The sequence below is a fragment of the Salvelinus fontinalis genome, chromosome 1 (assembly GCF_029448725.1).
Source record: "Salvelinus fontinalis isolate EN_2023a chromosome 1, ASM2944872v1, whole genome shotgun sequence".
Taxonomy (NCBI): domain Eukaryota; kingdom Metazoa; phylum Chordata; class Actinopteri; order Salmoniformes; family Salmonidae; genus Salvelinus; species Salvelinus fontinalis.
In genome coordinates, this window is record NC_074665.1 from 64,861,261 (window position 1) to 64,873,446 (window position 12,186).

The 12,186-nt window shown below is 42.8% G+C and overlaps 1 protein-coding gene across 2 annotated transcripts in view; it reads left to right on the plus strand.

The window, feature by feature from the left end:
- Positions 1-12,186, plus strand: part of LOC129859818 (ligand-dependent corepressor-like) — a 47,783-nt gene that overhangs the window by 21,056 nt on the left and 14,541 nt on the right. The window contains exons 4-7 of one of the 2 annotated variants that reach the window (XM_055929960.1): positions 2,919-3,051; positions 3,299-3,625; positions 4,765-4,861; positions 6,429-10,458. In XM_055929960.1, coding sequence (XP_055785935.1) covers positions 2,919-3,051; positions 3,299-3,625; positions 4,765-4,861; positions 6,429-7,494 — 1,623 coding nt within the window. In that variant the 3' untranslated portion in view covers positions 7,495-10,458. Of the gene's footprint in view, positions 1-2,918; positions 3,052-3,298; positions 3,626-4,764; positions 4,862-6,428; positions 10,459-12,186 lie in introns of those variants that run through there. The other variant, XM_055929949.1, reaches the window with a different exon arrangement.

Here is a 12,186-nt window from a genome sequence, read left to right on the forward strand (position 1 = left end):
CAGTAACTGGCCCTTACAATATAGTGCATTCGGAATGTGTTCAGACCCCTTGACGTTTTCCACATTTTGTTACATTGCAGCCTTATTCTAAAAATGTTTTTATTTTTATTTTTTTACATATACACAAAATACCCTATAATGACAAAGCAAAAAAATAAATAAACAAATACCTTATTTACATACAGTACCATTCAAAGTTTGGACACACCTACTCATTCCAGGGGTTTTCTTTATTTTTACTATCTACATTGTAGAATAATAGTGAAGACATCAAAACTATGGAATCATGTGTTAAACAAATATACTTTAGATTCTTCAAAGTAGTCACCCTTTGCCTTGATGACAGCTTTGCACACTCTTGGCATTCTCTCAACCAGCTTCACCTGGAAGGCTTTTCCAACAGTCTTGAAGGAGTTCCCACATATGCTGAGCACTTGTTGGCTGCTTTTCCTTCACTCTGTGGTCTAACTCATCCCAAACCATCTGTTGGGTTGAGGTCGGGTCGGGTGAACCAAGCCATTAGATCTGTGGAATTGTCCGTAGAGCACCGAGACAGGATTGTGTCAAGGCACAGATCTGGGGAAGGGAACCAAAAGATGAAGATCCCCAAGAACACCGTGGCCTCCATAATTATTAAATGGAAGAAGTTTGGAACCACCAAGACTCTTCCCAGAGCTGGCCATCCGACCAAACTGGGCAATCGGGGGAGAAGGGCCTTGGTCAAGGAGATGACCAAGAACCTGGTGGTCCCTTTGACAGATCTCCAGAGTTCCTCTGTGGAGATGGTTGTCCTTCTGGAATGTTCTCCCATCTCTGCAACACTCCACCAATCAGGTATTTATGGTTGAGTGGCCAGACAGAAGCCACTCTTCAGTAAAAGGCACATGACAGACTGCTTGGAGTTTGCCAAAAGGTACCTAAAGGACTCTCAGGCCATGAGAAACAAGATTCTCTCGTCTGATGAAACCAAGATTGAACTCATTGGCCTGAATGCCAAATGAACGTCTGGAGGAAACCTGGCACCATCCCTATGGTGAAACATGGTGGCGGCAGCATCATGCTGTGGGGATGTTTTTCAGTGGCAGGAACTGGGAGACTAGTCAGGATCGAGGCAAAGATGAACGGAGAAAAGTGCAGAGATCCTTGATGAAAACCTGCTCAGGACCTCAGACTGAGGCAAAGGTTCACCTTCCAAAAGGACAATGACCCTAAGCACACAGCCAAGACAATGCAGGAGTTGCTTCGGGACAAGTCTCTGAATGCTCCGTGCTTCTACACCTGCATTGCTTGCTGTTTGGGGTTTTAGGCTGGGTTTCTGTACAGCACTTCGAGATATTACCTGATGTACGAAGGGCTATATAAAATGAACTTGATTTGAATGTCCTTGAGTGGCCCAGCCAGAGCCCGGACTTGAACCCGATCAAACATCTCTGGAGAGACTTGAAAATAGTGTGTGCAGCAACCCTCCCCATACAACCTGACAGAGCTCGAGAGGATCTTCATAGAAGAATGTGAGTAACTCCCCAAATACAGGTGTGCCAAGGTTGTAGTGTCATAACCAAGAAGACTCGAGGCTGTAATCACTGCTAAAGGTCTCTCAACAAAGTACTGAGTAAAGCATCTGAATACTTATGTAAATGTGATACTTCAGTTCTTTATTTTATTTAGCAATTTATTTAACATTCTAAAATCCTGTTTATGCTTTGTCATGATGGGGTATTGTGTGTAGATTTAGGGGGGGGGGACACTTTAATCCCTTTTAGAATAAGGCTGTAACGTAACAAAATGTAGAAAAAGTCAAGGGGTCTGAATACTTTCCGAATGCACTGTATAGAGGCAGAGCTGCACATGAAGAGAAATGAAAAGAACAGACTGCTGTTCCTCCCCTCCTCCATGCCTACTGTACTCATCTAGGAGAACATAGACGTTGTCCCTAACTACAGATACAGGCCAGGGTCAGATTGTTTTTTATCTCCCAAATGGTTCTGGTTACATTGGGGGTTGGGGTAATCTGATCCTAAATCTACCACAAACTCTGCTAAAGGCGTCCCCTTGCTTCACAGCCGAAACAGTTTGGAACAGTTTGTGCATATATGACAACATTTTGTGACATTTTTGTTTTCTTTGGTCTTCGGCAAGTTTTTTTTTTTTTTTCTCCTGGTTGTTCGTGCGTACGTTTTTTTCTCTCAAGGCAAGCCAAAGTCGGCAGCCGAAGTTTACTTTCCTTTCTCGGGGGTTGGTCAATGGTAAGGATTCTTCAATGAAGTGTTTGTTGTCATTCAACCGGAGACTAATTGTTTTCATGATTAAAAAATTCACTTGAAATACTGTACAAAACATCTTAGTTAGATGTAAAATTGTTTGACTAAGATCTCGGCAAAAACGTTAAAATTAATGACATAACTCAAATCTATCTTCGATTAATTCTGACTATTTTGAAGAAGTGTATGTATACTGGGTACAGCGTCTCAAAATGGACAAACCATACTATTGCCTTTTTTCCCTTCCCCATTTTAAACCATTTTTGCGACGGTCTTTTAAGGGAGTATGCGAGCACTCTGCTAGTGGCCAGCTGAACTGAAGCATGCTGAGGTCTTAACCAATACAGCACATCTTTAGTTTGCTCTGTGACAAATCTGACACAAGTATTCGTTAATCTTTCCTGAGATCAGAAGGTATGAGCGCTGTGTAGGGGTCTGTATAATGAAGATGATTACCGGTGCTCTTCGGATACTCTTGTTTTTTCCAAAGCCCTCTAACAAGATGATGCTATTCACTTGTCACGTCACTCGTGCAGCAACAGTATTTATATATTTGTAAGGGTCTACCATACACCACAGGTTCCCACTTCTGCAGTGACGGTGTTATTCGTTGTTTCTCCATCACTTAGCTGTGTTTCTGTTTCTCTCTTCTCCCAGGAGCACTTAGTTGGCCTGAGCAACCAGGGGTTGGAGAGTGGGGCTAAACCCCTGCTGGTCAAAGACCAGATTAAGATCAACAGACTCGAGAAACAAGCTGAGGAATTCCTCAGTGCAGTCCTCTACAAAAAAGGTAGGTCTTTACAAGAACAGTGTTTGTTACATACCACATCCTGTGTGCTTGTGTTACAACCATTTCTGTAAGATTGAATATTGGAATTCTAGGAGGAATAGTCTATGTCTGGAAGTGGGCCTTATGTGTTCTTAGCAACAGTTTTATCAAATGTAACTATGGTTGAGAGAGCTTCCGCTCACGGGCTAAGGGTCAACCGTCTCTACAGATATCTTTGTGATATTATTTCCCCCTCTCCCTCCCTCAGATGTCCCCAGCTTCTCGGACCTGCACATTCCAGTAGTGGCTCGGGAGATAATGCAGAGGATGATCCGCCAGTTTGCTGCCGAATATACCTCAAAAAACAGCTCCTCTTCTCAGGACGCCCCCTCTGCCCCCAGCCCTGCTACCCAGGCCCACTCAGATCAAAGCCTGCCACCTCCCCCCTCGCTGCCCCCTGCTGCCAGCCTTGGTGGTACTGCGATATCCTCCGTACCCAGCCAGAACCCTGTCCTCTCCAAGCTGCTTATGGCCGACCAGGACTCGCCTCTCGACCTCACTGTCAAAAAGCTTCCGCCACAGCCTGTAGAACAAGGTAAAACCAGCAGACGCACTAGGTCTGGTATTACACTGAACCAGCAGACGCACTAGGTCTGGTATTACACTGAACCAGCAGACGCACTAGGTCTGGTATTACACTGAACCAGCAGACGCACTAGGTCTGGTATTACACTGAACCAGCAGATGCACTAGGTCTGGTATTACACTGAACCAGCAGACGCACTAGATCTGGTATTACACTGAACCAGCAGACGCACTAGGTCTGGTATTACACTGAACCAGCAGACGCACTAGGTCTGGTATTACACTGAACCAGCAGATGCACTAGGTCTGGTATTACACTGAACCAGCAGACGCACTAGGTCTGGTATTACACTGAACCAGCAGACGCACTAGGTCTGGTATTACACTGAACCAGCAGACGCACTAGGTCTGGTATTCCACTGAACCAGCAGACGCACTAGGTCTGGTATTCCACTGAACCAGCAGACGCACTAGGTCTGGTATTCCACTGAACCAGCAGACGCACTAGGTCTGGTATTACACTGAACCAGCAGACGCACTAGGTCTGGTATTCCACTGAACCAGCAGACGCACTAGGTCTGGTATTCCACTGAACCAGCAGACACACTAGGTCTGGTATTCCACTGCACCAGCAGACGCACTAGGTCTGGTATTCCACTGAACCAGCAGACGCACAAGGTCTGGTAGTAGATATAAATTAACCTGTTCCTCACTGTCAAGAGGATGCTGCCACAGCCTGCAGTACAAGGTACCAGAATCAGCAGATTCATTACCCTACTGTATAGCACAAATCCTGCACACCCATAGAGAATGATAGAGTCCTCTAGTGGCCAAAAGGCCGTATTTGCATGAGCAGTGTCATTGAGGGCATCCACCATTTTAATGTAGTCAACTGGTTGGGACTTCCAACTTCATTGGCTGATCCCTCCTGATGACCCTGTTGTAGTCATGTCCAACTGGGTCATAAGGAGGGATCAGCCAATCGTGAAGAAAATTGACTATTTTAAAATGAAGATGGCCTCAATGGTGTAGCCCATGCTGTCACAGCTGCTATAATGGCTCATATACAAAGATGAGTCCTCTCTATGTGCACACCTGACAGAATGGCTCTTGCTTTCTAAGTTACTAACCCTTATGTCCTGTCCCTAGATGGAGTCTTGGACCTGTCACTCAAAAAGGAACGGGCCAGAAGCAGCATGTCATCGCACCACAGCCCTCACCTTTCCCAGATGTCCACTCTCAGAGGGTAAGACCGATTTTTCCTGTCACCTCTTTCTACTTTCTGTAGGGCTTTAACACAACAAACTCCCCAATCTGTCCAAACAAAAGTTTCTAACTACAGGTAGGAGGTCCTGAAAGGATTGTCACCAACCCTGGTCCTGGACAGCTCCAGCCTGTGCAGGTTGATTAGACTGTGTGACAACATTTTAAAGTGATTTCACATGTGCATCTTGAAGGAGATTCTTTGGTATCAGGAAACAACATTATTAATTCCTTAAGTACACAATAAAATGTAGTTAATATTCCAATGGATTGAAGAAATAAGTGAAATAAACCCCTAACCAATAGAGCTCTATTTTGCCTGAGGGCAATTCCTCGTGATATCATCACGCCGTGGTATGGACATTAGTGCATTTGAAATGGAACAGAGCGGAATGAAATTGATGAATTTAGCGCCAGTTGCTCCGCCCTCTAGCTGCACCCCTCTCTTGAGGAGGAGGGGGAGGCAATCAAGCTGCTTGTGCTCTCGTTCACAACGTACAGCTCTGTACTCAATGCAGAGATCCACAGATCTACTATCTATCACTCTATATATCCCCTCATGCAGCCCCATCTTTGATTTGATATTCAAAGTTGAAATGGCAACTGGTCGGAGGTGGAGGGAATATTTAAAGTGTGAAGAGCAGACGCCTGTCAAGTCATAATATGATATTGTCTTACAACTCTAGCGGCAGTTTTGAAAAGGGCACTCTTCTATTTGTCCGTGATTATGGCCTTTCCTCACAAATTGCCGTATCACTAATTAATTAATCACCCATGAATTTAATGTGAGAATTTCCAATCAATAAGATCTGATGATTTTTCTATCACACATAACAGTACTGTGTGTAAGTGCCTTGTTTGTGTTAACCTTGCAGATAAGTATTTCAGATGTTTTCTTACAGTAACAATATTTCTGTCAGGTTGATATTGTGAGGGTTTATGTGAAATAAGGAGCCCTATAACATCCCATACTGATGGCTTACTCTTTTATTGCTGTGCTTGTTCAGTGGTAACGTCACTCGCTAAGGGCTATACAATAGCATTAGTCATTTGGTAACAGTACTCCTGCTCTGCTATTAAATGCCAGACTGCTTTACTGCAATGACCAGCATTGCCCTCTCCTCCCTCTCCTGCCCTATCTGGACAGGGCTGGACACATTTCTCTTTCTTATGTTTTCAATTTTTCTTTGGATTTCATTTCTTTGCCCTGCATATCCTTTTTTACATTTATTATTGTTATGTTGACTGACGCATAATTTGTAAATAAAAAGAATAAATGCAAAGCCAAAACAAACAACCCAAATAAACTAATTCCCAAACTTGAGGCTTTTTCTGTTCTTAAAAGGAGCACACACACACATATATATATATATATATTAAAAACATTTTATTTTTAACCTAAGCAAGTTAAAGTGATGTTACCTAAGCAAGATCATCCAATAAAGGAGTGGCCAACATCCTCCCTTCCCCAACCCATCCTCCCCTAGAGAGAGAAAGAATAAAGCACTGTGCAAGCTCTGCTTACACCAAATTTCCTTCCATCCAATCAGGCGTTCCCTGAGAGCTGACGGACAGGCCGGGCTGCCTATGAGGAGCCTGCAGGATGGGAGGAGGAGGGAGAATTTCGGCCACTCCGCCCCTTTAAAGCCCACCTCGCCACTCGGTCTCTTGCCGCACATCAAACAGGAAGTGAACCAGGATTCCGACACCGAGTTGTCTCCCAACCAGAACCAGACCTCCAGACCCTTCGACCACCTCTCTCTCTCTAGGTATGGTTCTCCGTCCTGGGCCTCCAAGACTCACTTCGGGGCCCTCTTGAAGCTCCGGGCCAACAGCGGAGCCGGGGACCACCTCAAAGACCTACCGAGCCTGCTGGAGGCCGCGGGGCTCTTCAAGTCCCCCTCCTGTGGGAAGGCAATCCTCCAGGAGGCCCGGCGAGACCAGGGGCTCTCCCTTTCTCACTCCCCGCCCGTTGACCTCAAAATCCCCCAGGTGCGAGGCCTAGGAGGCCTGGGGGTGGACCTCTCCTGGGGCTCTCTGAGCTCTGATTCCTACAGCCTCCCTAACCCCCACTGTGAGAACAGCCTGGGGAAGAGGCTGAGGTCCATCCTGCCCAAACACGGTCGCCGGGGAAGCAGTGGAGGTCTGGACGGTCCTGTAAGAGATGGGGAGTACTGGGGTTCATCTGACGCAGACCGCCCTGCCTCTGGGGGGCAGTACCCTACCTCTGACCCTGAGGCAGACCTCTGCAACAAGCAGCCGAGGAAGAAGAGGGGAAGATACCGTCAGTACAACACAGAGCTGCTAGAAGAAGCTATAGAAGTGGTTATGGGGGGGAAGATGAGCGTGTCCAAGGCTCAGACTGTCTATGGGATCCCTCACAGCACTCTGGAGTATAAAGTCAAGGAGCGCCTTGGCACCTTGAAACACCCGCCCAAGAAGAAGCTGAAGCTGATGAGCCACATGGAGGAACTGGAGGGTACAGAGGCCCCAGAGGGCAAAGACGCTCTGGATGCGCCTCTGGACCCCCAGGAGTCGCTGTGTGAGGGGAGACAGTCTGTGCCCAGAGAAAATGGCAGGGAGCTGCTCGGCACAGGCCTCTCACCAGACAAGTGATTTTATTAGGATCCCCATTTTCTGCTGCCATGGTACTTGTTGATGACGCAGTACTTGTTGACGATGATGAGATGTTTTTACCCAGACCAGGTAATCGTTTGCATTTGTCAGACAGTGGCAGTGACTGAGTCTATAGTACACAAATAACCTGTTTTGTATGTTGATTTATTCCAAAAGCACTTATATTTACTCTGATCAATCCTCTGAATCAATCTGACCTATTCATCTTAGGTCTTTAATTGTTTTTAAATATTTATAAAGCCTACTATGTTCTGCTCAAGTCGGACACTAAAGTGTCTCTTAACTCTTTTTAGCTTGCCAATATCCCTAGACATTGTTTAAAACACTCCGTATTTGAAATGTTTTGGTAGTTTTTATGATTGTGCTGCCCTTTATACAATACAATATTTTAATGGTTCAACCTAAAACACTACTTTAGATACGGTACCAACATAATCCTAAGCAGTACCCCAGTTATTACAGCACTTAGACCAGCGGTCTCCAACCCGTGTCCTGGAGAAGTACAGGATGTAGGGGTCTTATTCTAGCCCAGCACTAAGACACCTGGTTCAATATAAACAAGGCCTTGGTGGGCAAGTGATTTGCTGTATCGTGTGCCAATGCTGTGCTGAAACAAAAGCCTGCAGACCTTTAGCACCCAGGTTGGAGACACCAGAAAATGTATTTGTTTGGGTCATTAGCATGATGCATGCTCAGCCCTCAACATGTTATTGGTTATGTAGAATCAAGGCTTGTTTGTATTTTAAACTCTCTATTAATATCTTATATAAATATGAAATTATTATTTATTATTTTACTTTGTGATATTGAAGTCAAACACTGGTGGACAGAATCTCTTTCCCTGTCACTGTTTTGCAAATGCACACCTGAGATTGAATAGACCAAACTGCAGCAAAAAGAATATGTGGTTGCAAGGATGCATGCAACCATTGTCTACTACTGAATATCTTAATGTAAAGTTTGTATGTTTGTTTGTTGGGAGAACAGATTCCCCTGTCCACAATTTCACCACCTTCTTAGTTACCAACCAAACCTCAGAACTAAACTCTCCAAAAGCACGCCAGATTACAACCACTTCGATATGTCACATTCTGCGGTTGTAGGAAGAATGGAACATTTTGTTACTTGTGTTCACTCGTAGCCTTCACCACAACTCAGGATAATGTTTGTGTGGGGCTGCAGTACTTGTCAGAATGCATATCTCGATCTTTATCAAAACTGTATATACTATGTTAGATATCTATACACAAACATACCTCTCTGATAGATATATAGCTTACTTATTTCCATGCCTCTTGTATCATCTGAAAAAGGGGAAATCTAGTTTGTACATCCGCAAACAGACATTTTTGGGACGTCTTACCATTGACTGATATGTGCACCAACCTTTTCAGGTGTTCTCACAACCTACCTTAACCGATCTCCATAGAATTTATTTACCATCTTTCAATTTGAATCTGAGCACAACAAACTTCATGTAGTCTCGTTACATCTAGGGATGACTGTCCCTACTTAATAGAAGGTAAAGACAAGGGACAGGTGAAAATGTTCATTCTTAAACTTTTATTTTTTATCTTAACTCTATTCCAAAAATGAATGATTTTATTTATCTTTTCCTGATCATATGTTAGATTGCAGCTTTATAGTACCTTATTTCAATGCAGTAAATTGAGTCTCAAACAGGTTTTCACCATGTGGCACATAACACTATGGAAATTATGTGGAGAAGTGTACAATATGCAGAAGCATAGATGGTCCGTTGCAGTTTCAACATTATGATGCTCTTTGATGACATCACATAGTTCCACTGACGCCATATTTGTTCCTCCGTGGTAATACCGACCAATAACTGTTTATGGAAATCTCAGAATTGTACACCAAGTTTACCTACCTAATTCTAGAATCGGAACTAGAATCCAAATGCTCATCGTAAATAGAATGCTTGGGAGCAGCAACATGGCGTCTGGCTGTGAATTTGTCCAAACTACTCTGAGTATATGTATGCTACTACTCACCCTATCAACAGTTATACCTCAGTACATTCCAGAATGTTGGATCAAGCCCCTATGGTCCTTGTATCAGGCTTATATTACAGTACTTTATTACTGTCATCAGACAGGTTTTATTAGTACAGTTCTTGGAAATCTTTATAGATCAAGACACAGTAAGATGTTTTTCTTCTTCTAACTCTTAACCCAGTAAGTTCTTATGCAGCATTTTTGAGACTGGGCCAAAATTCCAACTTGAGATCCACACACATTGCCGACATTCATGTAAATCGTAAATGGGTTAGATGTAAATTAGATATTTACACTAGCATTTGAATTACGTGGGTTTATCAAGTTGTATTTCGGCCTACAGTGAACACATAGCTATAAACTCTTAATAAAGAGATTATTCCTAAAACTTCACTATCACATGAAATGCAGAAAACAAGAACTTTCCTCAGGCAAGGCTGGCCATACAGTCTCCTTTTTCAGGTAAAAATAAATAAATAAAAGGTTTAAAAAAGGACAATGTAGCATTTCAGAATCTCGGTGACATGTCCTTTAGTCTTGTAGGTGGATATAAGGATGGTGACCACTAATTGGCGTGAATTTAATTCCTACTTTTAAATGTACATTGTATATAGATGGGTGGGTTGTTTAGCAACAAAACTGATGTGTGCGCAACCGTGGAGCAAAACCGGCAGGGTTGGCATAGAATCAAAGGATTGTTGACAACATGGGATCTATTTCCTCCCCCAAATCTTTATTGAAAACATAAATAAATGTGCACAATGAGCACTTGTCTCTCAAATACGTTGTTATATGTTGGTTAGCTAACAAGCTAGTTTTTGCCATATTAGCATAGACGTGGAGTCAAAACACCTCAAAACAAGACGTGGTATCAATAACAAGATACAACAAGCCACGTACAATTCCCCACATGGCAGCTTCTTGTCATTGTTGCTAGCTATCTGACCATCCAGAATCACAAGAAACTGACTTCTGCCCCATTGACGCACGCGCATCGTTTTTGTGACGTCAGTTAACCTGTCTATATGCAGAATCTTTTGATGACCTTGCAAACTAACTGTGATCAACATGAATAGCCATATATAGTTAACCCCCAGGTCCAGGCATATGCTTCACAGGAGTTACAATACATTTTTTAAAGTTGATTTTATTGAAATTGGTAATCAAAAATGAATCAAATTGTCATCTTTTGTTTTTGAGGGTGAGTCCATTTAGTAGCGGACGGGCCACAAAGAAAAAAGTGAAGTAAATTACTTTAATCAGAGTTAACTAACATTTTTGAGTTGCAAGGCTTTTCTGGGTTACCATGGAGCCTTGGTCCTAGGTAATTTTCTGGGTTACCATGGAGCCTTGGTCCTAGGTAATTTTCTGGGTTACCATGGAGCCTTGGTCCTAGGTAATTTTCTGGGTTACCATGGAGCCTTGGTCCTAGGTAATTGCCTGGCATTTAAAAAATACATTGCCATTTTAAGTCCAAATAATGATCCAAGATTACACTATTTGGAGAGAAACAATTCCAGGTTTAGTTTTCCAGCTCTGTTTTTTTTATTAGCATTTTGCATGCTATCTGTTCTTGTATGATACAAAACAAGTGAGACTCGTGTTAACACCACGTATGGAACCTGTGATGTCTTTAATGTTGAAATAACACAAATCTACAGTAGCAAATCTGTTGGTTTCTACTACCTCATTTCTAGAAAAGGACTGACCCTCTTGTCAAATAAATACAACTTTGAGGCAGTGGTGTACGGATGTAGCAACATCCCATAAACACAAGCCAGGGATATGGGCAAAAGCTCTCTTGCTGTACAGGTTGATGTGCTTAACTCTGCTAGATATTTGTTGACTTGCTGCTTTAGATATATGCCATAATCTTGCTATTGTTGTCATCAGTTTAGTGATTTGCCGTCCATGGCCTATCAGGTCCATTCAGCTACGGAATAATTGATGTTTTGAGATGACTTGAAAATAACTTGGTAAAGGTTGAAATTAGCAAGAATGTTCTTGGATAAGGCGGTTCTATGAGACTACTGAAAATGAAGAACTGGGATTTCTACCCTTTTGTGAATAATTCAAGGTTCCGTAAAGTTTTGTGCACCCTGCTTGACTCTATGTTACAGGTGAGAAAGTTTTCGATGTACCGTGGTGATTGGTTTTTGTATGTTCGTTTGTTTGTTTCTACTGATGTTGTGTTTTTGAGTATCTTGTAGCCATTCCTCCCAATTAGTCAGAAATTTGATTCGAACCTATACACTTAATAACACATTGATGACACTCAAGATTTGCAGACCCTTCAAGTCAATGTGAAGATTTATCTTGACATGATAGATGTAGTTCTTTGACTCATGCCATATTTAAGGAGAGGACGATGCTTCTCGTAACTTAAATAGCCCTGAATGTAAACAGTTTTAACACTAATTCTACCAAACTATACTCAGAGACAGATTTGACAGATACATATATAAAACTAGTTGTGTGTGTGTGTATACATACAGATACATATTGCTTATTGGTATATAGTAGAGTTATATTTAGCTCTAATCACAGATTCAGGGAAGTACAGCTGAGATGTCAAAACTACTTTCTCATTTTCCATTCTGTTTTGACTGGATGTTGACGAGGTTACGTCTATGGTTTCCATAGTAAAAGCGGT